Source organism: Dermacentor andersoni, chromosome 5, assembly GCF_023375885.2.
Source record: "Dermacentor andersoni chromosome 5, qqDerAnde1_hic_scaffold, whole genome shotgun sequence".
NCBI lineage: Eukaryota > Metazoa > Arthropoda > Arachnida > Ixodida > Ixodidae > Dermacentor > Dermacentor andersoni.
The window spans coordinates 107,149,041-107,176,062 of record NC_092818.1 but is presented as its reverse complement, the minus strand read 5'-3'; the positions used below and the strand labels follow the sequence as shown (position 1 = coordinate 107,176,062).

General features: G+C 48.9%; 1 protein-coding gene across 2 annotated transcripts in view; it reads right to left on the bottom strand.

Annotated features, from left to right (window-relative positions):
• Positions 1–26,727, bottom strand: part of LOC126531014 (facilitated trehalose transporter Tret1-like) — a 60,612-nt gene extending 33,885 nt beyond the window's left edge. Inside the window, exon 1 of one of the 2 annotated variants that reach the window (XM_055070903.2) lies at positions 26,538–26,727. Coding sequence is in view for 1 of the 2 variants with exons in the window: in XM_050178374.3 (XP_050034331.1) it covers positions 3,785–3,886 (102 nt within the window). In the remaining variant the exon portion in view is untranslated. Of the gene's footprint in view, positions 1–3,784; positions 4,736–26,537 lie in introns of those variants that run through there. The other variant, XM_050178374.3, reaches the window with a different exon arrangement.
• Positions 26,728–27,022: the final 295 nt, after the last annotated feature.

The window sequence follows — 27,022 nt, the reverse complement described above, 5'->3', positions numbered from 1 at the left end:
TTGCTATAAGAAGCCGGCGTTCGCTTCTTTGTTTCTGCACAGAACACGCGTTATAAAGGCCTACGAACGCAGGCCTACAGCCGCACACCGAGCAAGGAGATGCCAAATGTGTTTAACTTGAGTTTCTCGATGCATAGAAGAATGTTCTTGATCCTTTTGCTTCTTTATTAAATGTAAATATGAAAAGCTTGGTCACACATCGCACCGGATATTCCAATACCATAGTTTGGAAATACAACAAACACAAAAAGGATGACGAAAATGAAAAACGATGTCAAAAGTCTATAACAGCATGGGCAAATACCAGCGGACTAAGTATGCGGATCACTGAGGTGAAAACGAAACGTTATAACACTACAAGAAAAACACAAGCATAGACTAGGTCATGTAAGCATGGAAAAAATTAAAAATTCCCATGAAGTTGACCAGGAATTTATCAGTCCAGTGTCTACGAGACAATCTCTTAGAGCCTTCAGAGCTATAGCCTCGGTTTGTTCGGGCATGGCCAATGACCGAGCACTTTTTGGCGCAGAGAAAGGGCATCTATATGGAGTGTTCAGACGAATGCAATCTCTCATAAATACATCGACCCGCTTGACCGATGCAACACTCCCCGCAGAAGAGCGCAATCTCGTAAACCACGTCGTCCCGTTGGTTGTGGTGGCGGTGGTGGTGGTGGTGGTGGCGGCGGCGGGTTATAGCAACACGGCACGGCACAAGGGAAGCCTCAGTTTGAAGCCAGGCTGAGCCTTCCCTTGCTCGTCCATTGTTGACTGCTTCAAGTCTCCATCTTCCAGTGAACGTTTTTCTCTGGTTCAGACGAATACTAATAATACTGCTAAGGTGTTTCTCCTAAGAGAGTGTCCCTATACATTTGCAGGTCACAGACAACTTTCTCGTGATGAACGATAGGCCGCTTCGGAAATAAACAGTGTGCGCAAGCCATTTTGCTTCTTACAGTCGTTCAGCTGTGTATATTGCGGCTTGTTTTGCAACGAAAAAGATTCGGTACAATGTCTTCATAAACGTAGCCACGTGGCTTACGAATCGCGTTACGAATCGCGTTACGATTCACCGCGTGTGAATCGAATCGATCGATTCACACGCGGTGTCTGTCCTTGTTCAGGGCAGCGTTCGGTCGTTCAAAAAGCTTAAATCAGCGGTTTGAATCGCAACACAGGATAACTGCACCGAAATGTTCACTCTGTTACATGCAAGTTCTGTATCGCCATGCAGCACTGTATCTTGCATATTTGTGCCATTGTACACTACTGTTTTGCTTTTGAACTGAGTATCCCCTCAGGCCTATGTGCATTTTTATTTGGCTTCCCCGTTCTTTCGAGCTCTCTGCGCTAAAAAACATTTCTGTAAAGTAAGACGACCGTGGAAAATTATAGAATCCAACTGTTCGACATGTGCAGTGCAATGGCAGTAAGTAAAGATAGTTGAGGAAGTTGTGTTACTTCGTCCCAGCATCAATAGTTTCTTCAAGCATCTTGTTGATTAAGCCAAAAAAGAAAGAAAGAAAAAGACGAGTAGATATACAGCATCAAACGCAAAACAGAGTTTCGAACTCCTTATTTGTTTTCACGGAGGAATGTTGCTTGCCGCATGAGGAGCTAGCCTGGCAAAAGCTGCCGGCAGAACTTCTATACCGCACCGTTGAAAACCATGTTGTTTCGGATATAAGCATTGTTTGTCATACTGCAAGAACACGCAGTATTTAGGCCTGTTATACTGAAGCTAAGCGCGCTTTAGCCCTAGTCACTCTTCTCCGATGCAATGGTCCGCGGTACGAAAAAGAGGAAATCATGGGGCTAATTTTTTTAAAGGATACTGTGTGCTTAAAATACTGCATGTTAAAATACTGTAGGCATAAACTTCCAACCCTTACGTAATGTACGGAAACCACGTATGCCTCCGCGGTTGCTGAGACAGGTAGGAGTCAAGCTGTGCAAACAGCGGGACACAGAACGAGGAAAAGGCTGAACAAACACCACCGTGAGCTCATTCTTTCGATGGAGGTGAAGGCTTGTGGTGTCGGTGACTCACTCACAGGTGATATACTAGCGCTGGATAATCAACAGCAGTCTACACAAAAGCCAATGTGCAATGTGAATAGTTCTGTGTTTAGCGTTTATCCCTTTGCATGGACCAAAGGAGACCGCGCAAATATTGTTTTCTTTATTTTGTCTTAGCGAAAGGGAAATGCTAGGGGGTATATGCATTTAATAGAGTGGGCTCCAGCAACGTGTCAACAAAGAACATACTGTTCGAGTCATTTACAGCAAGCAACCCTGTCCGTATAGATTCGCCATTTTCGTTTAGTTGAGGGACACACTAACGCACGAAACAAGTTCATGTTCAAGATGATTTTCTTTTATTTAAAACAAAACTGAATGTTTGAGGCCACTACGCTGTAAGAACTAGCATTACGCAACCACTCACTTTCGGAAAGCGTACGCATTCGATGTGCGTTCTTCGCTAGTCAACAGAGAAGTAGACTGCGCCCCGCCTCACGGGGTCAAGCGGAGCATATTTAACAATAAACTCTTTTAAATCCCGAAGAAAAACATAATAGAGTCAGACGTTTGCTCAACATTGCAAACTGGTTGAATGTGCAACAATTGCATGAATGTGCAACAATAAGAAATCATTGCGCCCAGGGCTTATTGAGATCTCGATGATATCAACTTTGGCTTTCTGCTTCACATGCTTCTTCATTTTTATTTTTCATTTTGCCCTGACGTTATTTTTACATTAATGTGCTAATTTTTGTACATGAGCATTGTCACGCGTAGGTCTTCGCAAAATTTGCGGACCGTGTGGTCTCGCCTTGTCCAATGTTGAACCATACCTTCACGTGGCTTAAGTATACCTCATAACAGTACTCTGACCATATTATATTTAGTTATTGCATTGAAATTTTATTTTGGATCGCACGTGACTGCAAGTACGGCAACATAATGTTGCAAACGTGACGGGCAAAAAGAAAGCAATAACTTGCGTTTATTACGATGAACCAGCATATATGTCGCAGAAAGAAGCAGGCAAACTTTCACGGGAATCACAGTTAAACACCACAAAAAACATTTTTTTTTTTTTTTGCTGCGCAATGTCCGAACTAGATAAAATACCAAGAACACTACAGCAACAAAAAAGAAAAAAAAGACGCCGAAAATTTAATAAATTCTGCCAAACTTACCAAAGCCATAATTTGATTACGAGGCACGCCATGGTGTGCGTATATGGGTTCATTTTCGCCACCTGGGATTGTTAAACGTGCACCCAAATACACGGTAGCAAGCGTTTTTGCACACCTCCCCCATCGCAATCCGGTCGCCTCGGCCGGGATCAAACCCGCGGCCTCCTGCACTTCAGCACAATGCCACAGCCACTAAGCTACCGTGGCTGGTAAACTCCGAAAACTGTAAAACTTAATTGGAGTTTAAGTTCGCAAAGCTACGCTTTGCTGTGAGAGACGTTGCGAACGTATGGGCTACCAGTTAATTTTGACCATCTGTGCGATTACATAAAGTGAACCAGAATCGCACTAGTTCTTCATTCAGAATGCAGTCACCAACGCCGGGAAACGAACGTGCGGCCTCGTTCGCAGCATCCCAAGGCCAAAAACGTAGTAATAGAGTAACAACTAGCTCGATCTATTACATGGTTATAAGCATAAGGCCGTTGAGCCGCTGATCCACCAAATAATATTGTTATATCCTGGCTCCGTGATATAAAACAATGAAACAAGGAACTTGGTGACTGTTTTACCACTTACTTGTGTAGCGACGACGTCCATGGGTAATCGCCGCACTTTTAATACCTTCAAGGCACCATCTTTCGATACCATTGAAATGACAGTCCAGAAGTGAAAATACATGCACTATATAGCAGAGGCTGCCTCTGGCAGCAGCGAAAATAGCGAACCACCGACCAGAGACCGCGCTCGTCAGACGAGGCCTCGAAGCGTATAGAGGGCAACATGCGCGGTTTTTGATGTGCCCTTCCTCGAGCAGGAAGCGTCAGGGGCAACAGGTGCGGCGAGATATTGTCAAGCCGACGGTACGGGCTGACTTTACGGCGCTTTTCTTTTTATTTTTTTTTTACGACGTCAGATACGCACACCTGCGGTATTCGTGTGTCGCGCAGCCAGGCATACAGCTGCATAGCTTTGGAGATAAATGTGAAGATTGACGTGTCATGTTCCGTGGCCGCTTGCACGTCTGAAGCTGTAGGTACTGTGGCGTCGAAACGTGCGACAACGCCGACTCCAACGCGAACGCGTGCGACAAGTACACTTATATGCGAGTGCTCCCAACACCGTTAGGATTCTGGTTCTGGAGTTCGTGGTTTGTAGTCGGGGCGCCACTTCAAGGGGTCGCTTGCCGAACGCTGCCGCAGCGCCACCAAACGGCGTAGCTGGCCTGCGCTACCGGGGCGTCGCACCAAGCTGACTAAGCGGAACTGCGCTTTCGCCCGTCTCTGTCACCGAGAGTTGCTTGCTGATGAGGAGATGAGGTCGGGAGGTTGAAGTCGAGGAGCGGGTTTATTTACATATTTACAGCTGGCATTACAGCACACAGCTCCGTGGTTATTGGAGCACACTACATGTTGTCATGTTATTGACACCGGTCATTCGGTCGTAACAACACAGTGAGTTGCAGTGAGAACAAAATTACGAAAAATTAATACGCAGTCTTGCAAGCACCTTTCACTAAGAAATGAGAGTTAAACAAGAGTTTTTGTCTCTACTTTCTTTTAAAGTGCTCGCTGCAACAGCGCAAGACTACATTTTCTTTTGCCACTATAGCTTGCGTGGTTTCAAGAAAACTGTCACCTATTTGATACGGTGGACTACGAACACCATCCATGCTAAATCCAACATTAGGTTTTTCCCGCTCTCTGTTTGTTGGAGGTCTAGTTTGATGAGGAATTTAATATGCCACATTGTTTAAACGACGGAAATGACATCTTTCAAACTAGGCACAAGCCTCACCAAGATCCTGAAACATCGGCAATTGCGCCTCCTGCAAAAATCTTGTTACGTAAACGGAAACACAAGCGCGAGACTATTTACAAATTATATTTGCTCAAGATACGTTGCGCTAAGCAAGATGGAGTCCCGCTCGCGCCAGAGTTCTTCATGGTCTTCGATACGCCCAAAGGCGTGTGCTGTCGCCTGCGAATGTCCTCGTAGCAATATATTTTCTATGTTATTTCCAAAGAGAAAGAAAGTAGATCTTCTCGCGTTGTCTTTTGGTGGTCGCTTGGAACGCCGCAGTAGCATCACCTATGGTAAATTCTATCGGTATACTCTCCAGAAGAGTTGGTTTGTCTCATCCGTCATCAGCGCAAAGAGCTACGCTTGCTCTCATGACTCTTCTGGAATGAACGGACCTGACAAGACGCTTATAAACGCCGTGCGTCTACTATTGTACGACTGAACTGTCTCTATCCTTTAGCTTCCTCCTTCTTTCTTAATCCCTCCCCCGTCTCTCTCGTGCAGGGTTGCTAACCAGACGCTCAGCTAGCTAACCTTCCTGCCTTTCCTTATTTCTCTCCCTGGTTTGGCGCAACTATATAAGACGCCAGAGTTCGCCACGCAAGCTCAAAAAAAAAAAAAATCGCGATCGAACAGAGTGATGCGACAACGTTTATGCCAGCTTCCCATGACCACTCGTGGTGCGCGACTCCGGTGTTGATGCCAACGTGACCTCTGCCATTATAGAGTTACGGCGACTTTTTGTTGCATGGAGAATTTCACTCGCGGAATTTCAGTATCCAAGTCTGCCTACGCCAGTGTGTGGAAAGAGCCCTCTCTCTCTGTCTCTTTCACTCTCTCTCTCTACATCCAGATATAATGTTGATTGTCCTTCGCATAATCTTCTGTAGTTTTCTTTCCTCCAGCGTGGTTGGTTGTGAGAATAAAACCGATATTGAAATGTTCAGATAGGTGCTGAGAGTCAGGTTTTCCACAGCTGCTCGGGCTTCCATTGTATATGTGCGCCTTCAATCTCATGTGAGCGTTCTCCTTTCGTCTTTTTTTTTTTTTCACTGACGTGGCTATTTCTGGACATAGTGATCCACTTGAGTAGAATTTTCACCGATCCGTGAGAGTGATTGAGCCCCTTCGGAAGACGAAGCTGCGTACTTCTCCGAAAACGTGAACTTTTCAGTGAAATGCCCTGCTTCGTACTTGAAGTGGTGATCATGGAAGACCAGAGCGAAAATCGGTTTCCGCGGTATACAACTATGTAAAATAAATAGTTTTCTTACAGCGCCCCTACCGGTAATTTTATCGATAACTTTTTGACCTGTCCGGGCTAGAATATTTCATATTAAAATTGAGGTTTTTCTATAGAAAAACAGTGCTTGTTCGTAAACAATGCCGAGACGGCCTGCTAAGGATATTTATTCTATGAAATTTTTAACACATTTCGAGTCACTCCTAAAGTGTATGGCACAGAAGGGCAGTTCAGAATTGTACTTTCCCACTCTAAAAGGCAAAAAAAAGGAAAAGCTGTTCCGGCATAAGCTTCACTGGAACGGACATTATCGAAACCGGATCACTCTGAATCATCACTGAAAACATGACTGAAAACATCACTGAAAACCGGCCATAATCAGCTTACGGGTGTATACGGCCTTGAAAGATTCAATCCTTATAGGCCTGTCGCCACGCCGCTATCATCGCTGACCTGTATGTTGATTTTAACGCAGTGTAATGACGGACTTCTGTTATCCGCCTGTGTTGACGTCAGCGCTATGAAGCTTCAATTCATGGTGCCTATATATGAAAGGTGCCGAATACACAAAGCTTGCTGCAACCAAGACTTGCTGGTAGTGACAGCAGCATTTTTCTGGGCAGCGCGTAATACTCTATTTGATAGGAGTACCGCTGCGACATAGTACTCCATTGCGAAATATTGCTATGCGAAGCTATAGACCAGCGGGAATTTAAATTCATAGAAACGGCTTTTGAGAGTTGGAAAGGACGCATTTACTGGAATTTCTGTCAGTACTGATGTTTTCCCGCTGAGCTGTCCCGAAAAAAAAAAAGAAAGAAAGACATGTTACCAGGGTATTGCAATCTGGTTTACGGTTTTCACCGATAAACTGCCGTATGCGGCAACCCAGTAGCGCTGTGCCGCTGAGGTCGAGGTCTCGGATTCAATCCCGACAGCGGTGGCCGCATTTCCATGGGCGCGAAATTCGAAAACGCGCTCGTTTGTTTAGATTTAGATGCACGTTATAAAACCCCAGGTGGTCATAATTTATTCGGAGTCTTCCACTATGGTGTGCCTCATAATCAGATAGCAGTTCTTGAAGGTAGTACTGCACAATATTACATAGGTATTACCGATACGAACGCTCTTTTCTCGTAAGGCTATTGGAATCGTCACGTTTTCTTTTGAAGGTCGAAAGACCGAAAATACTGTTTCTGTCGCTCACTTAGGTTGTCTAGGGCTCGATCATGTAGCGCGATAATCAGCCAAAGTCTCTCACCTTTCACTCAGTCTTAAAATATTTTGATAAACACCCATTGACATAATTACTGCTGAATAACCAGCTGTTTGAGAGACGGATATCTCCTATTATTAAAAATACATAGGAGATTCAAGGTAGGTTGATTATCCTCGCAGTTTTTAGTAATCGCGGATATCATAAAATGTGCGGTTATCGGTAATAACATCTCAACTAAAATTTTACCAACTGGCATTCGAGTTTGGTGCACCTATACTGCACGTGTAGCAGTTTCGGCATTGAAAGGGGTCAGTGCTCATCAGTTCCTTTAAATGTACCTTGAGACTATAGCACAAGTTTCGAACAGTCCGCCCTAAAGCTTTATAATTAGGAGAATTGGCACTCCACGTACCATACTCTGAGATGGTCGCCTTTAAGCACTGCTCGGCCAATCGCTAGAAAACAGAAGTGTACCTTAATGGCTCATTTTGGCGAACTTTTGCGTTGCTTGCATGAATATTGTCAATACCTCTGTTGAAAATGTTGACACTTCTGCTTTTTACTTTCACTCATTCTGGGTAAAGAAAAAAAAATATAGACCGGGATAATTTTGGACTGTCGTTTAGACTGGGAATAACGCTTGTAGAAGTCAATTGTGTGAATTTAAATAACTACACGTTCTAGAATCGTCAATGTGGTTAACGAATAATATTATTCGTGAGTCGTATATTTTCTGCAAGTATTTGAGGTTTTAATGCAGAATGAAGCACTTAGCTTCATTGCGCTCTGTATTTAGAAACAATGTTGCATCTAATCAGTAGTTTCACTAACACTCTATAGTCTATAATGTAGCTTTAGAAGTTATGATCCAGTTTATAGCGTTCCCCTGGCGTAAACTAATAGTTATTGCTTCGTTTAACAGTCTATGATGTTTTTCATCTTGTCCATCAAAGAAGCACTGCCGTATAACAATGCGAAAAATAACTTGCGCGTCTGTGTAGACGTATTGATCGGAAAGCAAGTGAACTAGCTTTGTTAAAACTAAAGGCGCTGTTGCTAAGTGCATGTAGCATCGTGTAGACGTAGGTATCTCGTAACCAGCGTGAGATGACAGTCAAACCTGAGCATGAATACGGGTCGCTACGAGACTTATCAAAATTCGGCGGCGTAGTTTACACCTTGCTATGCCAGTGCTGAAGTAACCTTGCTCGTAAGAGTGTAACCATAGCTCAGTGCATTGAGCGAATGCAGCCAGTGCGTGGGTGATGCGTGGGCGCGATTCACAGCAGCCGCCGCTGACAGACCTCCGCTCATGCAGCGCTTTGTTTATATATATGGTATCAGTGGAGTCATGGGGGGGGGGGGGTGAACAGACGACGCGTGCTACTCTGGCGCCATCGCGTAGTCATCGTCGCCGCAAAACCCGTCTTGCGCGGTCCTACGCCTTTCTTCTCACGCTTTAGCCATACCCTCATCCTCCGCTTTTCTTCTCGCGCTCTCTTCGCTACAGATGTCTTTCATCCACCGCTGCGCTCCGCGTTCGCTCTTTCATCCTTCGCTGTGCTCGTTCCCTCGGTTAAGCCGAGGGAGGCAGACGCTCCACGCAGGAACGGGCGCCTAGGAGCTGCGCTCTAAAATACTGCATGTTGCACAGACTATTGACTTACTTTGCGACACGTGTTTGCTTAGTGCGCACCTGCGGTTCCCGACAGCAGCTTTACCTCGAAGCGTTGTGCGTCATCATTGATAGCATATACTGCGTAAGCACTGCCCAGTCTCTAAGATTCTTAAAGGGCGCCTCACCAGGTCTGGCCATTTTGAGCTGACAAGCGCAGAGCATACAATGCGCGCTAACGATCGTGTTTGCAAAGAATTACGCGCCGCGGAGAGGTCTGAAATTTCAATCCGAATGCCGTTTTCCCTTTCCCTCGCTGCGACCACGCTCCAAGCAGGATGGTGACGTACTCGCGTCTGTGCGCCTACGTACTCGTGTCCGCAGTGTGACGTAGCTCGTAGTGACACGTGACTTCGAGAATTATTGAAGGCAACATCTGTTATTTGTGTGATCTGTTGATTGAATTGACGAATTGAAGTTTAGAGAAATAATAACACACAAAAGGAATGTCTGCGTCTTTTTTGTTTTACTTCGCACCGAAGCAAGAGAGATGTAGTTCTGCTTCGTGTGCTTGTTCCCACTGTCGTGCAGTCAGGTGCGCAGGCACCGAAACTATGCCATTTCCTACCGTGTTCCAGCGCGTGATCATGCTCTGCGACCCGGTTGTGCTGCCTCAGTATTCGTGTAGCACTGAATTATACTGCTAGTCATGTGTCCTTGTGCACAGTGCGCAAAATCATGCGCTGCACTAAACGAGACAATCACAACAGCTTTCACGCAACGCCATCAGCAAGAGTGAGCAGCGCCGAAAAAGAAAAAAGCGAGGAGAAAAAAAAACGATGGCGCGGCCCATGACGTATCCGTCACATGAACCTCGAGGTCCGGTATGGGAGAACGCAGGGAAGTAATTTCGCTTGCGGAGGCTAGACGGGGCGAGTGTCGAGAGTGTCTTGCTTGGCAGCAGAGCTCACCTGCTGAAATCATGGGTTCGCGGCACTGAAACATTTCTATCTCGGCTATTAATGAGCCGATCTGAAAAATTTTTTGCGGTAGAACGCTCCCTAGAGGTCACTTAACAACTTCCAGCGTATAACCAAAATTTGCTATGGGGTCTGGTGAGGGGCCCTTTAACGATGAAGTCGACACTTTTTTTTTCTTTTAGAAGATGAGCAGAACGTCCTTCTGCACATGCACGCGTCTCTTCTTCATTCATGTTTCACACTACGTTGGAAGCATCAGTGACGGGAAAGAAGCTGAATAGCTCGACATAGTAGATGTTACAAATTGCGTCAGGCTGACATGTTCTACATCATCGAATAAGGTCAAATCGGCGGCTTCTATACGCACTAAAGCATTGCTCGGCCATGAAGATTAGGCATTTGCGTGACTGCAGCTTGAACTTCTTTTAAGAAGGTTTTTGCTAACCTACCTTCGTCATTGCGGTATACTGACCCTGGCATCAAGTAAATACCCAATGCCGATGACGTGCAAAGTAACAATCTGTACGTGTCTCCTAGCGAACGAAACTCCTTTTGTGTTCATTGTTCGGGCTAGCTTCGGACTCAGCGTCATATAACAGCGCGTAAAGCAAGGGATGCAGCACACGGGATACACAGCTTCTACGTTGTCAGCCTTGTTTTGCGCGCTGTTAAATGATAATCATAAATAACCAGCTAGCTCGAATTTCTGCTCTGGTGAAGTTCGACCCATCGCGCCGGCTTCTCGCCTTTCCTCCCAATACCCTCCTCCCTGTCTGCTTCAATTCGTGGTTTATTTCGCGTGTTACACGCAGCCAGATTATTATTCTCGTCAGTGCGACCCAACGACGGGCGTGCAAATATCTCAAATGGCGTATCAGACAAATGAAAAGATAATGTTGCGGACGCATTGTATTTCTGAAAATGATCAACCAGCGAAATGTCTGCTGGACAGAATCTGCTCTTGCAGATCGAATCCATAGTGAGAAGAGAAGAATGTAGGAGGGACCGGATGGTTAATGTTAGGTCAATAATTACCTTGGGTTACGCTGTACTGCGGAGGAGCAGGAGAAAGAAAAAAAAGAGGAGCAAGCACAGGACTGGAGGCACCCAGTACCTCGACATTGGATAGGTAGAAAGTAGTAAAAAGATGCCAGAATAAAAAATATGGGATCAGTAGTAGGAAACAGAAGGAAAAATTGACAAGCAGAAGCGGCGCCGATATACGCGCGACAGCTATAGGCGAGATAAGAAAAAAAAATAGACGGAAAGGAAGACTTTCATCACCAGCGTGCCACTGCATCCGGGCATTGTGCTGAGGAACATAACGTCATATATGTTTGACCTGATCTGGGGTTACACAAGCGTGTAATCTGTACGCATGTGTCAGATGATTTCGCGGGGCGCTAAGCAACGCGAAAATTACTGGACAGAGATAATTAGGAGTCATGCAAATAGAGGTCTTCTTCCCCTAGGGCACATCGAATAGCAACAGAGGCGAGGATACGATTTGGCACTGTGTTATCAGCCCTCTAACGGGGTCACATTTCTGAAAATATGGTTGTTGATTTTCAGTTCTTAGACGAGTGATGCAAATGCCGAGAGTGCCAAAAGCGCCAAATTCCCTTGGCGGGAGATGTGCTTGTAGTTCATTGTCGAAAGTGCGCGGATCTATATAGCCTTGACGGAATAGTTCTGCGGAAACCCGCAAGGTGGGAAGAAGTAATTAATAAAGGGAAAATCAGACATCCATCTGTTCGTAGCAATTGCTACAAAAAGCCCATACGGGTTCCCCGAAAGAAAAGCCTCGCAGTTGAAGAAAAATTCGTCCTGGTCCGGGAGTCGAAGCCGAGACCATCGCCTTTCCGGGGCAGCCGCCTAGTTAGCTCAGATGGTTAGCTCAGACTTCGGTAGGTCATGTAATGTGTAGGACCGGTAGCTAAATGGGTGTCACCAGAAGGAAAGCACGATCAAGGGTGAGAGCGGATCAGATGCAGTGATAACATTAGAAAATTTGCAGGCGCAAGATGTAAAATGTCCTGATCTCATCGCTGCAACTAGTACTCCCCTGCATCTGATCATCATGCAGCAAAGTGAAACAAACTAAGCTGGTGGACGCGTCGGGCAGACCAAGTGCTTCGTATCATTTTTAATTTTTATAAGAAAGCAATTTTCTCGTACACTTGCGGCAATTCAATAAAACATAAAGCCGACCATCGTGCGCCGACATGTGTGGACGAAAATTTGGGCATATGATAAATAACTGAATAAGTTTAATACCTCAGAAGTTGGTACACATCCAGGAAAGAGCGCATGCTAGCGATACTTAGCTAGCATTCGAGTCCTGTTTAGGGCAACAGCTATGTATATATTAGAAAGAATTATGCAGATTCAACGCACATGTCGCAACTTACGTGAAGCGAAGCTTTCGTGCAGCGGTTTATTAAATGCTATGAAAATTACGGCAGATCACAGACAGCTGATGGCAGGGCCAGGCGGATTTGATGCCCGAGGTTGTTAACTAGGCGCCGTCATATTGCACTGACTGGCCTGGAGTGTTCCTCAGTAGCAGCTGCCGCTCCACCTACGGTACCAGAGCTGTTTTCGAAGAGCCCCACATCCGGGAGTCCGAAGGGATTTGGCTACATAGCCAAGCACCTATCTCACCTCACTGTCTTCGAGTACGTAAACCCTCTTCGGCTTCGAAACGCTTCCTGCGAATGCTTCCCGTCCCAACATCGAGTCCTGCCTCAATGAAGAGCGCGAGCGGGCCGACTGCGGCAAGCCCGAGCCAAACCGCGGGCTGCCCCACGGCGACGATGCGATGCGGCTGCGGCGTCGGGGCTGGGCGCCGGCGGCATTGTTGGTGGTGCCGCAACAGGAGCGCTGTATACATGTGCCCGGAAAGTGGGCTAAGTGCACGTGGATGCTCACCGTTACGCAGCTTGCGTAGAACCACACGACGCAGTGCGGAAGAGGACGTAGGTCCACTTGTAAACATAGGTGCGCGCTTTCTTTTTGTACGTCGTCCACAGGCAGTGCAGTATCAGCCAGGTGCAGAGTGCTATGTGGAATGAGTGAAACTGCGCATCACCGGAGAATATGGCTGCGTCAGAAGTCAGCGACGACTGGGACCAGAGATGGCGCACTCGGAAGGCGTAAAGCAAGAGCGAGGTCATGACGCGCACCAGGGCGGTCATAATGGGGATGCCGTACACGCAGGTTTCGATCACCACGCCCAGGTCCTGGCCAGCCAGCGTCAGGTCGCGTAGGAAGGACACCGTCTCTCGTCGTAGCAGGCACGTGGCCTCGGCTGTTGCTGGCAGAGCGGTGGGCCCCATTCTTTACGCAGGATTTACCTACGACGTAGACAGCGGTAACGAATATCCGTTTCTGTTGATCAAAAATACTTGCACCGGTGTCTGCGTCTTGATGAGTATTCATATTGTGCGTCAGATTTGTCAAAATTTCAAGCCATGAAACGCCAGCAGCACGATATAGTGTAAGAAGGTGGCGACGCGGAAATCGTCCTATCCACTGGCGAACAACACACCAAGGACATTGACGACGCTAAAGAAAGCGCTGTACAGATGTGGAAGAGCGCGTCCAATGTGCTGCATGTCCGCCTCCATGGCGTCCATTTTGGTTCAGGGAGGCACGTTCACCAGCTCTATGTTAATGTGCTGCAGGTGGAATCTTAGCTCCAGTGCGTGGAAGATGAAAACAACGGCACAGATGGCAAGGCGGAAGGTGTCGCCGGCGCTGCCAAGACTGTTGTTGAAGTATACAAGGAACTCGATAAACGACGTCAGGGCGCACACAAAGTGGAACCCAGTGTCCGTCAGGAACGAGATGATGTTCAGGTCCATGGCACACTACACTGAAGCAACCACGGGTTAGTGGTCGAATTTTGATTAATGCCGCTCCGGCGGCCAGCCCCGACCTGCTTGCGATTCTTGTTGTTGTTGCCTAAAAACATGGCTCGTATCCACGACGGGGATTGGCTACACTGGATTACTTGGAAATATACGCCCAACACGATACCAAAGGGGGCGAAGGCAAACATTCAAAACAAAGCATTGGACAACTAAATGAACGGAAATTTTGAGAATGCCTATACATAAACTTAGGAAAAAATAAAATAAAGCGTCTCGTGTTTTCACCTCATCACTAGTGGCGCGAAGTTTGTCAGACTGCCACTCCCTGGTCACCGAATAGGTAAAGAAGCAAACATTTCAAATACAGCAGTGCTGGAAACAAACAAATATATATCTAAATACTACGCACATATACATATTGTGACGCAGAAGTTATCACGACGTTTATTACGCGTCGGAGATGCGGCGAACCGACGACGCCCAAAGCACGGGTCACACTTAAGAAAAAGCCCCACAAGCGATGATGAAGAACCTCATATGAACACCACATGATGATGATTATGTACAGATGACAAAGAATAATTTAATAAATGCCCACACTAATGTACCCTCGCGTGACAGCGGCCATCCTGGCCTCAATTCAAAGGGGCGGTGAACGCCTCGTGAAACGTGGAGAACCTCAGCAGCGCGGCAGCGGCGATCATTTGGAACAATAAGTGGTGCCACGCGATAGTTAACCGGATGGGTCTGCTCCAAGACTTTGTAGGGGCCGATGAACCGAAGCTTAAACTTATCACACAAGCCAGGAGTACGAACTGGTGTCCAGAGTAGCACTTCCTCGCCAGGGCGCAAGCACACGACGCGATTAGAGGCGTCGTAATGCTGCTTGCGGTCCTGTTACCGTGCTTCGGTGTTGAAGCGGGCGAGCTGGCGACAACGCAGAATACGGGACACATATTCTTCACAGGAGGATGGACATCGATTGACAGTTGGTGCGAAGAAAGAGACGTCAAGACAGAAAGGGGGCGAACGACCATAGACAAAGTAGAATGGCGAGTAGCCACTCGTACGTTGAACGGCGGTATTGTACGCAAAAATCACGAATGGTAAAATTGCGGGTAAGTTTCTGTGATCTGGTTCAATGTACATGGCTAGCATGTCTGACAGCGTGCAATGAAATCGCTCTGTCAGGCTGTTGGTTTGCGGGTGGTAACTCGAGGTAGTCTTGTGGGTGGTCCCGGAGGCTCTGAGTACTTCGTATACGAGTTGCGAGAGGAATGCTTTTCCACGGTCGCTCAAGACGACGCGAGAAGCACCGTGACGCAGTATTAAGGCTTGCAGTATGAATGCAGCAACTTCAGAGGCTGAGGCAGAACTCACACAAGCTGTTTCGGCGTAGCGTATCGAGTGGTCAACGGCTGTCACAGTCCATCGTTTACCAGTGAGAGTCACAGGAAGAGGACCACACAGGTCAATGCCAACGACATCAAATGGTTGCGACGGACACGGAACTGGTTGAAGTTGTCCGCTTGAAGCTGATGCAGGGAGCTTTCGACGCTGACATAGGGCGCAGGAAGCGACATACCTCGCTACACTGGCGGACAAGCCAGGTCAGTAGAAGCACCTTTGATGCGGTCATAGGTATTCTAGGAACCAAGGTGACCAGCAGTCATGTCGTCGTGAGAAGCCTGCAGGACATGAGCACGCAGAGAGCGTGGCAGGACAGGAACCCAGCGTTGACCGTCAGGGTGATATAGACATGGCGGTACAGGACGCGGTTTCAATCTTAAATTGCGTCAGCTGTCGAAGAAGGTGGGCGTTAGGCGGGCGTGAAGCTCCTTGAAGGTGGTCTATGATACGCCGACAGTAAGAGTCGGCAAGTTGATGAGATTGGAAAAATCTGTTGTCATGTGGAGGCATCTCGTCTACAGTGGCCAACGAGAAAGCATGTGAAGAGGGATTGTGCGAAAGCTTGTCACGGAAGGTAGTTGGAGGTCCATTGCGTGGTGTGGTAGGAAGCCGACAGCGAGAAAGCGCTTCTGCATCCTGGTGTTTTTTACCGCACTTGTAGGTAACCTTAAACTAGTATTCTTGCAGACGAAGAATCCGCCGACCAAGTCGTGCAGACAAGTTCTTCAGCGTTGAAAGCCAACATAACGCATGATGGTCTGTAACGATGGTAAAATGGCGGCCGTGAAGATAAGGTCGAAACTTCTGCACATACCAAACGATAGCTAGGCATTCCTGCTCCGTGATGGTGTAATTCTTTTCGGCGTTTGTCAGACCGCGACTTGCGTACGCGACGACCCTCTAACCTAAAGTGTCGTCTCGCTGTCGGAGAATGCCACCAATGCCGTGGCCACTAGCATCCGTATGCAGGGGGGTAGGAGCAGCTTCATCAAATGGCGAAGTACTTGTTCAGATATGAGAGCGCGCTTCAGATGGGGGAACGCTGATTCACATTCGGGAGGCCACACAAAGGGAACATTAGAACCAAGTAATTTGTGCAGAGGTAACGCTATTGAGGCGAAGTCTCGTTTGAATCGGCGAAAATAGGATGCGAGGCCTAGGAAACTACGCAAATCTTTGGTCTTTTCGGGACGAGGGAAGTGTCGAACTGCCGAAACCTTGTCAGGATCAGGACGAATGTCGTCTTTGCTCATAGTGGGACCTAATACCTTGATTGGCTTGCTCGCAAAATGACATTTCTGTTGTTTAGCTGAAGTCCTTCGTTGGCAAGGCACGTGAGAACTTATCCAGGCGTTTCAGGTGCTGAGAGAAGATTGACGAGAATACAACAATATCGTCCAGATAGCACAAGCAAGTCTTCCACTTCAGGCCACGAAGAACGGTGTCAATCATGCACTCGAACGTTGCGGGCGCATTGCAGAGGCCGAATGGCATGACATTAAACTCGTAAAGCCCATCTGGTGTTGAAAACGCTGTTTTCTCTTTATCGTCCTCATGCATAGGTATCTGCCAGTAGCTGGAACGCAGATCGAGACTCGAGAAGTGCTCGGCACCCTGCAGGGAATCCATGGCATCGTCTATTCGCGGCATAGGGTATACATTCTTGCGTGTGATCTTGTTAAGTGCTCGGTAGTCGACATAAAATCAAACAGAGCCGCCTTTTTTGCGAACCAAAACAACGGGGGATGACCAAGGGCTAGCAGAGGGGCGTATTATGTTTCGTTGGAGCATGTCGGTGACGTTCTCGTCAATGACTGACTCATGTTAATGTCAATGACTCGTCAATGACAATGATATATGTAGGTGTGAAAGGGCGAATTTTTGTTGGTCACAACCATACAAAGCCATTCATTAGTTGTTGCAGCGTAGCGTTTTGACATCAGTGTGCATCTGCGCGGTCCATAGTGGGTAGCTTATACCTCGAAAGGGCAGGAAGAGGCAAATAAAGCTTCACTTTAATATTTGTAATCCTTGCAGCGCCCGGTTCATGGTCGATGACCCAAAGTGGGTTTCACCAGGTTAATGAGTAAAAAACAACAATATGGAAAAACATCTGCCTTACTGCATGATGACTGGAATCAGCAACAGCGAAGACACATTTTTGTAGTAGGCCGATGTCAGCCGATTTACCTTTGAACATGCAACTTTTACTTGCCAAGCTGCCCGACTGGACACAATAATCGGTTCTCTCGTACTCGCTCTACGTTGAAGTTCCCCCTCACCTTTCTGCGTGTTTCATCTCGGTCATCTTCTTGCATTGCGTCGAAGCAACGTCGACTTTAAAAGTTTCAGACAACTCGAGCTAAGCTTTGCTTAGTTAAGTATTGCACCGCATTGGCTCCGAAATACATACGCAGAGGCCACGGCTCGCCCAGTCTGCGTCGCGTATGCTATTAATGCCATGCGCCTTTGCAAGCAATTTACGCGATGTCTCGGAGGTTGGTACGTCATATATCATATACGTCGTATATTGTTGCAGTGGCATGAGTCCGATACCCAATTTGGATCGCACTCTTCAAGCGCGCGAAGAATGACACGAACGCAGAAAAGAACGAGCACACAAGGCAACTTGTAATGTAGCTTTTTTCGCTGCGGCAACAGATGCATTGGCAAAGGTGGTGGTTGTATGAGTTCGATACTTGGGCTTGTCGTACGTGGAAAGAGGGGTGTAAACATGAGCTTTGACACGTACCCACTACGACGTGCGCGATGACATGCTAATCAGAGCGACTGTACGTCATTTGAGGTTGGGTATGTGCACGCAGAGTTCGCAGAAGAGCCACGCCGTGTAGAGAGATTTTCTCTGTTATTTTCTTGAATCGCTTGCTGTCACGTGAAGTTGACGCACCTCTGACTTCTGTGCTACTCTTTCTGCTGACGTACCACTACACTTATCCAGTACAATCTGCGGCGTCTGGACCATCCACCACTGTCTGTCCGTGCAGGCGCTATACATGGTGCTTGGTCCCCATCGCTCGTCAGTTCACAAACTGAAGACACTCCTGTGATTCTTGAAGGCACAACTGCTGCGAACGTCTTTGACTGCTTGGCGCCGCCCGCGCGTGTGCGCGAATTCACCACGTCTTTCCTTCCTCTCTCTCATCTTTCTATTCCCCTTTCCCCTTCCCCCGGCGTAACGTAACCGACCAGACACCTTTCTGGTCAACAACTTCGACTTCATGTGTGACCCCATCGACAGGTGCAGAACTTGCCGCACTCCGTGCTACACTTGATTTCATTAATCAGGAACCGCTACAACAATGGACAGTATTTAGTGACTATAAGGCAGACCTTCAGTGCATACAAAGCCCAATGCGCCATGGACTCAATGAACAACTGGCCTCAGAAATTCGACACATATATCATCACAGCCATGACAAGGGACACAACATAATCTTTCAATTGCTTCCAGGACATTGCAGCATCAGCGGGAATGACCACGCCGACGAAGCCGCCCGATTTTCACATGAAAATTGTCAACGTGCCTTGATTCCGCTTTCGCGAACAGGCGCTGCGGCAGGGCTGCGATTGATGTCCCGTGAATGTACTTTGCCCCTGTGCGACTCGATCGTTCTCACCGTGTGTCGTTTGCGTTCGTTGTCTACGGACATACGGATGCTACAAACGCCTGGGATACTAAGACGTGAACAGACCATGCTGTACCGTCTGTGGCTAGGCATTGCGTTTACGAGCTCATATGATTTGATTTCCTTACTGAAACGGCCAACAGCCCAATGTGCGACACATGCAACAGCGATGAGACGCTCGCACATATTATCTGTGTCTGCCCGCGATATAGTGCCCAGAGACAAATGATGCGCAGAGTACTGAGCCAGTTGGACAATCGTCCACTATCAGAACTCAAAGCTTTAGGTCACTACTCCCAAAGGACATCCGCGCTGAGGGCCTTACTCGCGTTATTAAGGTTCCTGCGGTCTATGGGGCTAAACGATAGACATTAACAAAGCCGCCCCCTACCGCTCTGTAGTGTACGCGGTTCGTTCGTGCCCGTCTCTCTTTCTCTCAATTTTTCCTTTCCACTCTTTCTTTGTTTATCCCCCTTAACCCTTCCCCCCGTGCAGGGTAGCCAACCGCAACTACCTCTGGTTAACCTCCCTGCCTTTCTATGCATCCTTTTCTCTCTCTGTCTGTCTCTCTCTCGCTTTCTCTCTCTGATCAAGATCCCAGCCTACTCCCCCTTGTTTTATCCTGTCCTCCTATCCTCACTTTATCCCTACAGACTTAGCAGTTAGTACCTGGCCTGCTTGATTGCTGAAGCGATGAAGACCGTGCTTAGAATAGCGCTTGACTGATGAACCCCTTCGACCACTGCTGCTCGTATTTTAAGTTAGCGAGGCTCTAAAGAAAAACGCCAAGTCAGTATATGTAACCTGTTAAGAAATCGTCCTTTTAAAACTATGCTTCAATTAGTTTGGTCGAAAGAGGTATATTGTTCGACAAAAATGAAGGCCGAACATACTTTTGTTGAATTTCGTGCAAGAACATTAGCGCCGGTACACCAGCGTGTCGTCGTTGATTTCAATGGCATGGTCCCACATTTCAGGCACCTTAGCGTAGGAACGCTTCACGAAACTTGTTGTGTTGCGTCTTCAGTTCATTGCGAAAGTATTGACACGTGTACTTATCTTTGTCGGGCAATCACGTTTCGCCGCCTAACGAATGTAATCGCACAGCGTGGGACGCGCCTGCATGTATCCGAAGTTTCTGGAAAGTTATCGATGCTTCTATCCGCTGTCTGCTGTCGCCGAACCTTATGTTATCTGATTTCATCACTTGACGCGAATGGTGTAGAACTTTGTGGAAGACACGCGGGTCCGAACGGTTAGTCTGGAACATTCGACGACTGTTCTTTAAAAGCCGACGCGCTTGACCCGCTGATCAGATTTCCGACGATCGCGACCGTGTTCGCCGCTGTCGTTGTGCTATAAGTGTAGCCTGTTTTTGTGGGCACAGGTTTGCCCAATAAAAGCTAGTTTTGTATTCCATCGTATTGCTGCTTTCTTCACCGTCACTACCACGTGACATCTGGTGGAGGTGCTTGTGCGTTCATGTACCGAACGCCCCCGCAAAGCCGCGATCCAAGCCCGAAGCCCGAGGATAGAACCAAAATCGCCCAAGACCAGTGTGCTAGCCGCAGACTGCAAGAACTGCCCCCAGAGCACGGACTTCTACCTGAGACGACAAAGAAGATCGTAGTCAAGACAACACCAATGGCTGCCCCAGCGTCCCCCGTTATCCTACAACAACCTCGGGACCCACCAACCTTCCATGGAGCAGCGACTGCAGACCCGGAATCATGGCTGGAGACCTACGAACGAATCGCGACACTCAAAAACTTTGACTCCGACGACAAGCTGCGGCATGTCTACTTCGCCTTAGAAGACGCCGCCAGAACGTGGTTTAAGAACAGGGAGTCGACCTTGACAACGTGGGACCTGTTCCGTAGCGGCTTCCTGCGCACCTTTACAAGCGTCGTGCGCAAGGAAAGGGCCGAAGCTATGCTGGACGCCCGAGTGCAGCTACCAAACGAGAACGTTGCCATCTTTACGGAAGAAATGAGCCGTTTGTTCCGCCACGCCGACCGGGATATGACCGAGGAGAAGAAAGTCCGCCTACTGATGCGTGGTGTAAAGGAGGAACTTTTCGCCGGAATGGTAAGAAGCCCACCGAAGACCGTCGAAGAGTTTCTTCGTGAGGCGACGAACATGGAGAAGACACTCGAGATCCGAAACCGGCAATTCGATCGCCGCACGAACTCTGCAAACTACGCCGGGGTTCAATCACTAGCTACCGACGATCTACGCGAGACTATCAGAGCGGTCGTACAGGAGGAGCTGCAGAAGTTCTACCCAAGGACGCAGTCCCAAGTGGATCCAATCGCCGAAATCGTCAAAGAAGAGGTTCAGCGATCGCTTGGAGTCCCTGACGTGCAACCACGATCACCGCAACCTCAGCCGGAAGCGATGACCTACGCCGCCGTCGCCCGCCGTCAAGGTCCCCCTCCGCGACAACGCCAGGGCCCTGTAATGCCGCGATTCCGTCGTCTACCGCCGCCGCCGCCAGCACGCCCACCCGTCGCCCAGCGCAGCTACGCGAGGAAGACGGACATTTGGCAAGCCCCCGACCACCGCTCGCTCTGCTACCACTGCGGCGAAGCCGGCCATGTGTACCGCCGATGCCCATACCGCGACCTGGGATTGCGAGGGTTCGCTGTCGATGCACCGCGCCCTCGGGAAGGTGAACGCCCTCGTGACATCGCCGACTACCTCGCCGCTACTCAATGGAGCCCTCGACGACCGTCCCGTTCGCCGTCACCAGGTCGCTACCTGTCGCCGCAGCGCCGACCATACACTGGCCCAGCCCGGGGCCGGTCAGCGAGCCCATATCCGGAAAACTAAAAGCAGCAACCGATGAAGGTGCGGTTGCTGTTCGTCGAACTGACGAAGATCCTCCGCCGCCGACGAAGACACGGAAGAAACTACCTCGACGACATAACGACACGCCGCCGTCCCCACGAAATCAGGAAGCCAAGACTACACCGACGAAAGACGACTTGACGACGCGACGTTCCAACTTCAGTTCAACACGACGCAGCCGTGATCCGACGCCAAGACCTAACTGTAACGCAAGACAAAGAACCACCGACCTCGACGTGCTTCTCGACGGCCACGCAGTCACCGCTTTAGGGGACACAGGAGACGATTACTCCGTCATGAGGGGACCCATCGCCGCGCAGTTGAAGAAAGTTAAAACTGCATGGAAAGGCCCTCAAATTCGGACCGCTGGAGGACACCTCATCACGCCGACTGGAATCTGCACGGCAAGAATAACCATTCGTGACCGGACTTACCCTGCCACCTTCGTTATCCTCCAACAGTGTTCGCAAGACGTCATTCTCGGTATGGACTTCCTGGACCAACACGGCGCAATCATCGACCTGAAGTCGAAGTCAGTAACGCTGTCGGAAGATAAAGCGATGCCGCCGGAGAGCCCTCGTAGTCACCACGCTTTGAGTGTGCTCGAAGATCAAGTGAGCATCCCGCCTCGCTCCAGCATTATTTCGGTCGGCACCGAAACACCCGCAGACGTAGAAGGCGTCATCGAAGGCGACCAACGTCTACTGCTAGACCGTGAAATTTGCGTCGCAAGAGGGATCGCTCGACTGCATACAGGGAAAACCGAAGTGTTGCTGACAAACTTCAGCCGGGAGTTCAAGCACATCAACAAGGGCACGACGATCGCGTACATCGAGGAAATTCTGGAAACCAGTAACGCGTTTGTCCTCTCGGATTCCGCCGCCTCTACCTCGACGACCATGGTTCCCGAACCAGACCACGACATTAATCCAGGTCTCCCCGTGATTACGCAACAGCAGCTGAGAAGTCTGCTCCGACGATACAAAGGCTGTTTTTCAACGTCATCGAGGATTCGACAAACACCAGTCGCCAAGCATCGCATAATCACCGACGAGTGCGCTCGACCACTCCGCCAGAGCCCTTACCGAGTTTCGCCGCGAGAACGTAAAGCTATAAGAGAACAAGTCGACGAAATGCTGCGCGATGACATCATCCAGCCGTCGAAAAGCCCGTGGGCATCCCCTGTTGTCCTGGTGAAGAAAAAGGACGGAACCCTACGTTTCTGCGTCGATTATCGTCGTCTGAACAAGATCACGAAGAAGGACGTATACCCCCTCCCACGGATAGACGACGCATTGGATCGGCTCTGCAACGCTAAATGCTTCTCGTCAATGGACCTGAAGTCTGGCTATTGGCAAATAGAAGTCGACGAAAGAGATCGCGAAATGACCGCCTTCATCAGCCCAGACGGCCTCTACGAGTTCAAGGTTATGCCATTTGGACTGTGCTCGGCGCCTGCAACGTTCCAACGCGTGATGGACACTGTTTTAGCAGGATTGAAGTGGCAGACCTTTCTCGTTTACTTGGATGACGTCGTTGCCTTCGTCGGAAATTTCGGCGATCACCTTAGGCGGCTTGCAACAGTACTAGAGGCCATCAAGTCATCAGGGCTTACTCTGAAGCCAGAAAAGTGCCGCTTCGCTTACGATGAGCTTCTGTTCCTAGGCCACGTCATCAGCAAGTCTGGAGTCCGCCCCGACCCGCAGAAGACAGCTGCCATTGCAAAGTTCCCGCAGCCCATCGACAAGAAGGCAGTGCGTAGATTTCTTGGCATGTGTGCCTACTACAGGCGATTTGTCAAGGACTTTTCACGCATCGCTGAGCCGCTGACACAGCTAACTAAATGTGACGTCGAGTTCAAATGGGAAACTCCGTAGGCCGACGCATTTCAAGAACTCGAACGACGCATGCAGTCGCCGCCCGTACTTGCGCACTTCGACCAGCACGCTGATACCGAAATCCACACTGACGCCAGTAGCCTAGGCCTCGGTGCCGTCCTAGTCCAGAGAAAAGATGGACATGAACACGTGATAGCTTACGCTAGCCGGTCGTTGTCAAAAGCGGAAGGCAATTATTCTACAACCGAAAAGGAATGCCTCGCCATCGTTTGGGCTACAGCGAAATTTCGCCCTTACCTCTATGGCAGGCCATTCAAAGTGGTCAGCGACCATCACGCGTTGTGTTGGCTAGCTAACTTAAAGGACCCTTCAGGACGGCTGGCGCGGTGGAGCCTCAGACTACAAGAATACGACATCACTTTACCATACAAGTCCGGACGAAAACACTCAGATGCCGATTGCCTATCACGCGCCCCCATTGACCCGCCGCCGCAAGATGACGAGGATGACGACGCCTTCCTTGGCATAATAAGCGCGGAAGACTTCGCCGAACAACAACGAGGGGACCCGGAGCTAAAAGCCCTAGTCGAGTATTTGGAAGGGCACACCGACGTTGTCCCTAGGGCATTTAAGCATGGATTATCTTCCTTCACGCTTCAAAACAACCTACTCGTGAAGAACTTCTCACCAGTCCGCGCCAACTACCTTCTTGTTGTTCCGTCGACGCTGCGTCCAGAAGTACTGCACGCCCTACATGACGATCCGACCGCTAGGCACCTCGGTTTCTCCAGGACGCTGTCGAGGATACCAGACAGGTATTACTGGCCGCACCTAACCGCCGATGTCGCCCGTTACGTCAAGACATGCCGAGACTGTCAGCGACGCAAGACACCACCGACAAGGCCAGCGGGATTACTACAGCCGATCAAACCTCCTTACCGACCTTTTCAGCAGATCGGGATGGACTTGTTAGGACCGTTTCCGACATCAACATCCGGAAATAAGTGGATCGTCGTGGCGACGGACTATCTCACCCGCTTCGCTGAAACTAAAGCTCTACCGAAAGGCAGCGCAGCCGAAGTGGCGAAATTTTTCGTCGAGAACATCCTGCTGCGACATGGTGCTCCAGAAGTCCTCATCACCGACAGAGGAACGGCTTTTACAGCAGAGCTCACGCAAGCTATTCTGCAATACAGCCAGACAAGTCACAGGAGGACAACTGCCTACCATCCGCAGACGAATGGTCTCACGGAGCGCCTGAACAAGACCCTCGCCGACATGCTAGCAATGTACGTCGACGTCGAGCACAAGACGTGGGATGCGGTCCTGCCGTACGTAACATTCGCTTACAACACGGCGGTGCAAGAAACAACACAGATCACGCCATTTAAGCTGGTTTACGGCAGGAACCCGACGACGACGCTCCACGCCATGCTGCCGCACGTCACTGACGAGGAAAATCTTGACGTCGCCACCTATCTCCAGCGCGCCGAAGAAGCCCGACAGCTCGCCCGCCTGCGAATCAAGAACCAGCAGAGGACCGACAGCCGACACTACAACCTCCGACGACGCTTCGTCGAGTACCAGCCCGGTGACCGTGTTTGGGTTTGGACCCCTATACGCCGACGAGGACTGAGCGAGAAGCTTTTGCGTCGCTATTTCGGACCGTATACAAGATCATCCGACGTATTGGCGCACTGGACTACGAGGTCGTGCCAGACGGCATTTCGCTATCACAGCGGCGCCGCTCACGACCTGAAATAGTCCACGTTGTGCGACTCAAGCCGTACTACCAGCGTTAATGAACTTTGGGGCTTCGCGTAACAGACCTTCGGACTTTTTTTTCTTTTCGTTGTTTTGTTACCTATGTTTAATAAGTGTCCTTTTGTGTTTCGCTCTCTTATATTTGTAGCATCGGGACGATGCTATTTAAGAGGGGGGTATTGACACGTGTACTTATCTTTGTCGGGCAACCACGTTTGGCCGCCTAACAAATGTAATCGCACAGCGTGGGACGCGCCTACATGTATCCGAAGTTTCTGGAAAGTTATCGATGCTTCTATCCGCTGTCTGTTGTCGCCGAACCTTATGTTATCTGATTTCATCACCTGACGCGAATGGTGTAGAACTTTGTGAAAGGCACGCGGGTCCGAACGAATAGTCTGGAACATTCGACGACTGTTCTTTAAAAGCCGACGCGCTTGACCCGCCGATCAGATTTCTGAAGATCGCCGACCGTGTTCGCCGCTATCGTTGTGCTATAAGTGTAGCCTGTTTTTGTGGGCACAGGTGCGCCCAATAAAAGCTCGTTTTGTATTCCACCGTATTGCTGTTTTCTTCACCGTCACTACCACGTGACAGTATTGACCCCTCTCTTTTTCTCTGTGTGTCTCTCTTGTGGTTTATTGCCGCTGCAGTGTTACTATTGCTGCTTTCTCTTCAGACTTAGAACTTTGTGCTAAAACGCGAAGACGCTTATACAGCTTTTACGGAAATTAGGAGAGGGAAAACGGCCTACCCTCGACTGTGGGACACTCGCTATAGTTCCCATGACGTCCGCTGTGCAGTATTATACAGTCAGAAAGCTTGCCTCTAAGTAGGGTGAAGCTCAAGTGTTTACCAAAATAACCTAGAAACATAAAAACACACTGAGGAAAATGAGATTACGAGTGTATTGATTCCAGTTAAATTCCGATGGAATGAAACTGGTACTGTAGCCCACATATAATACAGAGAAGAATGCGCGAGTGGTAAAATCAGGGAAGCGCCAGGAAAAGGCAGACTACCACACATCGCACCATTATCTATCAGCGGTGTATAAGAAGAAAAAAACAAACACGTAATTTCCTCACCTGTCTCGACGACCTCGGCAGCACTTGGAAACAGAAGCACCAGAACCAGCCGGCGGTGGTGCTCGCGTATCCATGCGTCGGTGGACAGCAGGTGAGCGGCAGAGTGCAGTGCTGCCAGAACTCTGCTATCGGCCGGAGCGCCTAAAAGGCCGATAACTCCGCGCGGAGCTCTCGCTATCGCTTGTGTTTCTGCGTGCCATTGTGTCGATAGTTCGACGCGTTTTATCGCGTCGAAAAGCGGCGCGATATTGTTTCCCTCCGCGTCCGCTATGCTGTATGCTGAGAGACGCTCTGTTGTTGTGTAGTGTGAATCATGCCAACTTTTGTTGCTTATCACAGGCCAGCAGTGAAAACAGGTGACAAAATGAATACGATACGCGGTGATAAACGCCAGGCAATAACTTCTGAGTCTCAGTCCGTCATGCTTAGAGAGAGAGAGAATATGCAAAAGAAGTTGAGAGAGTTCATTGCGGCATTGGGGTTAG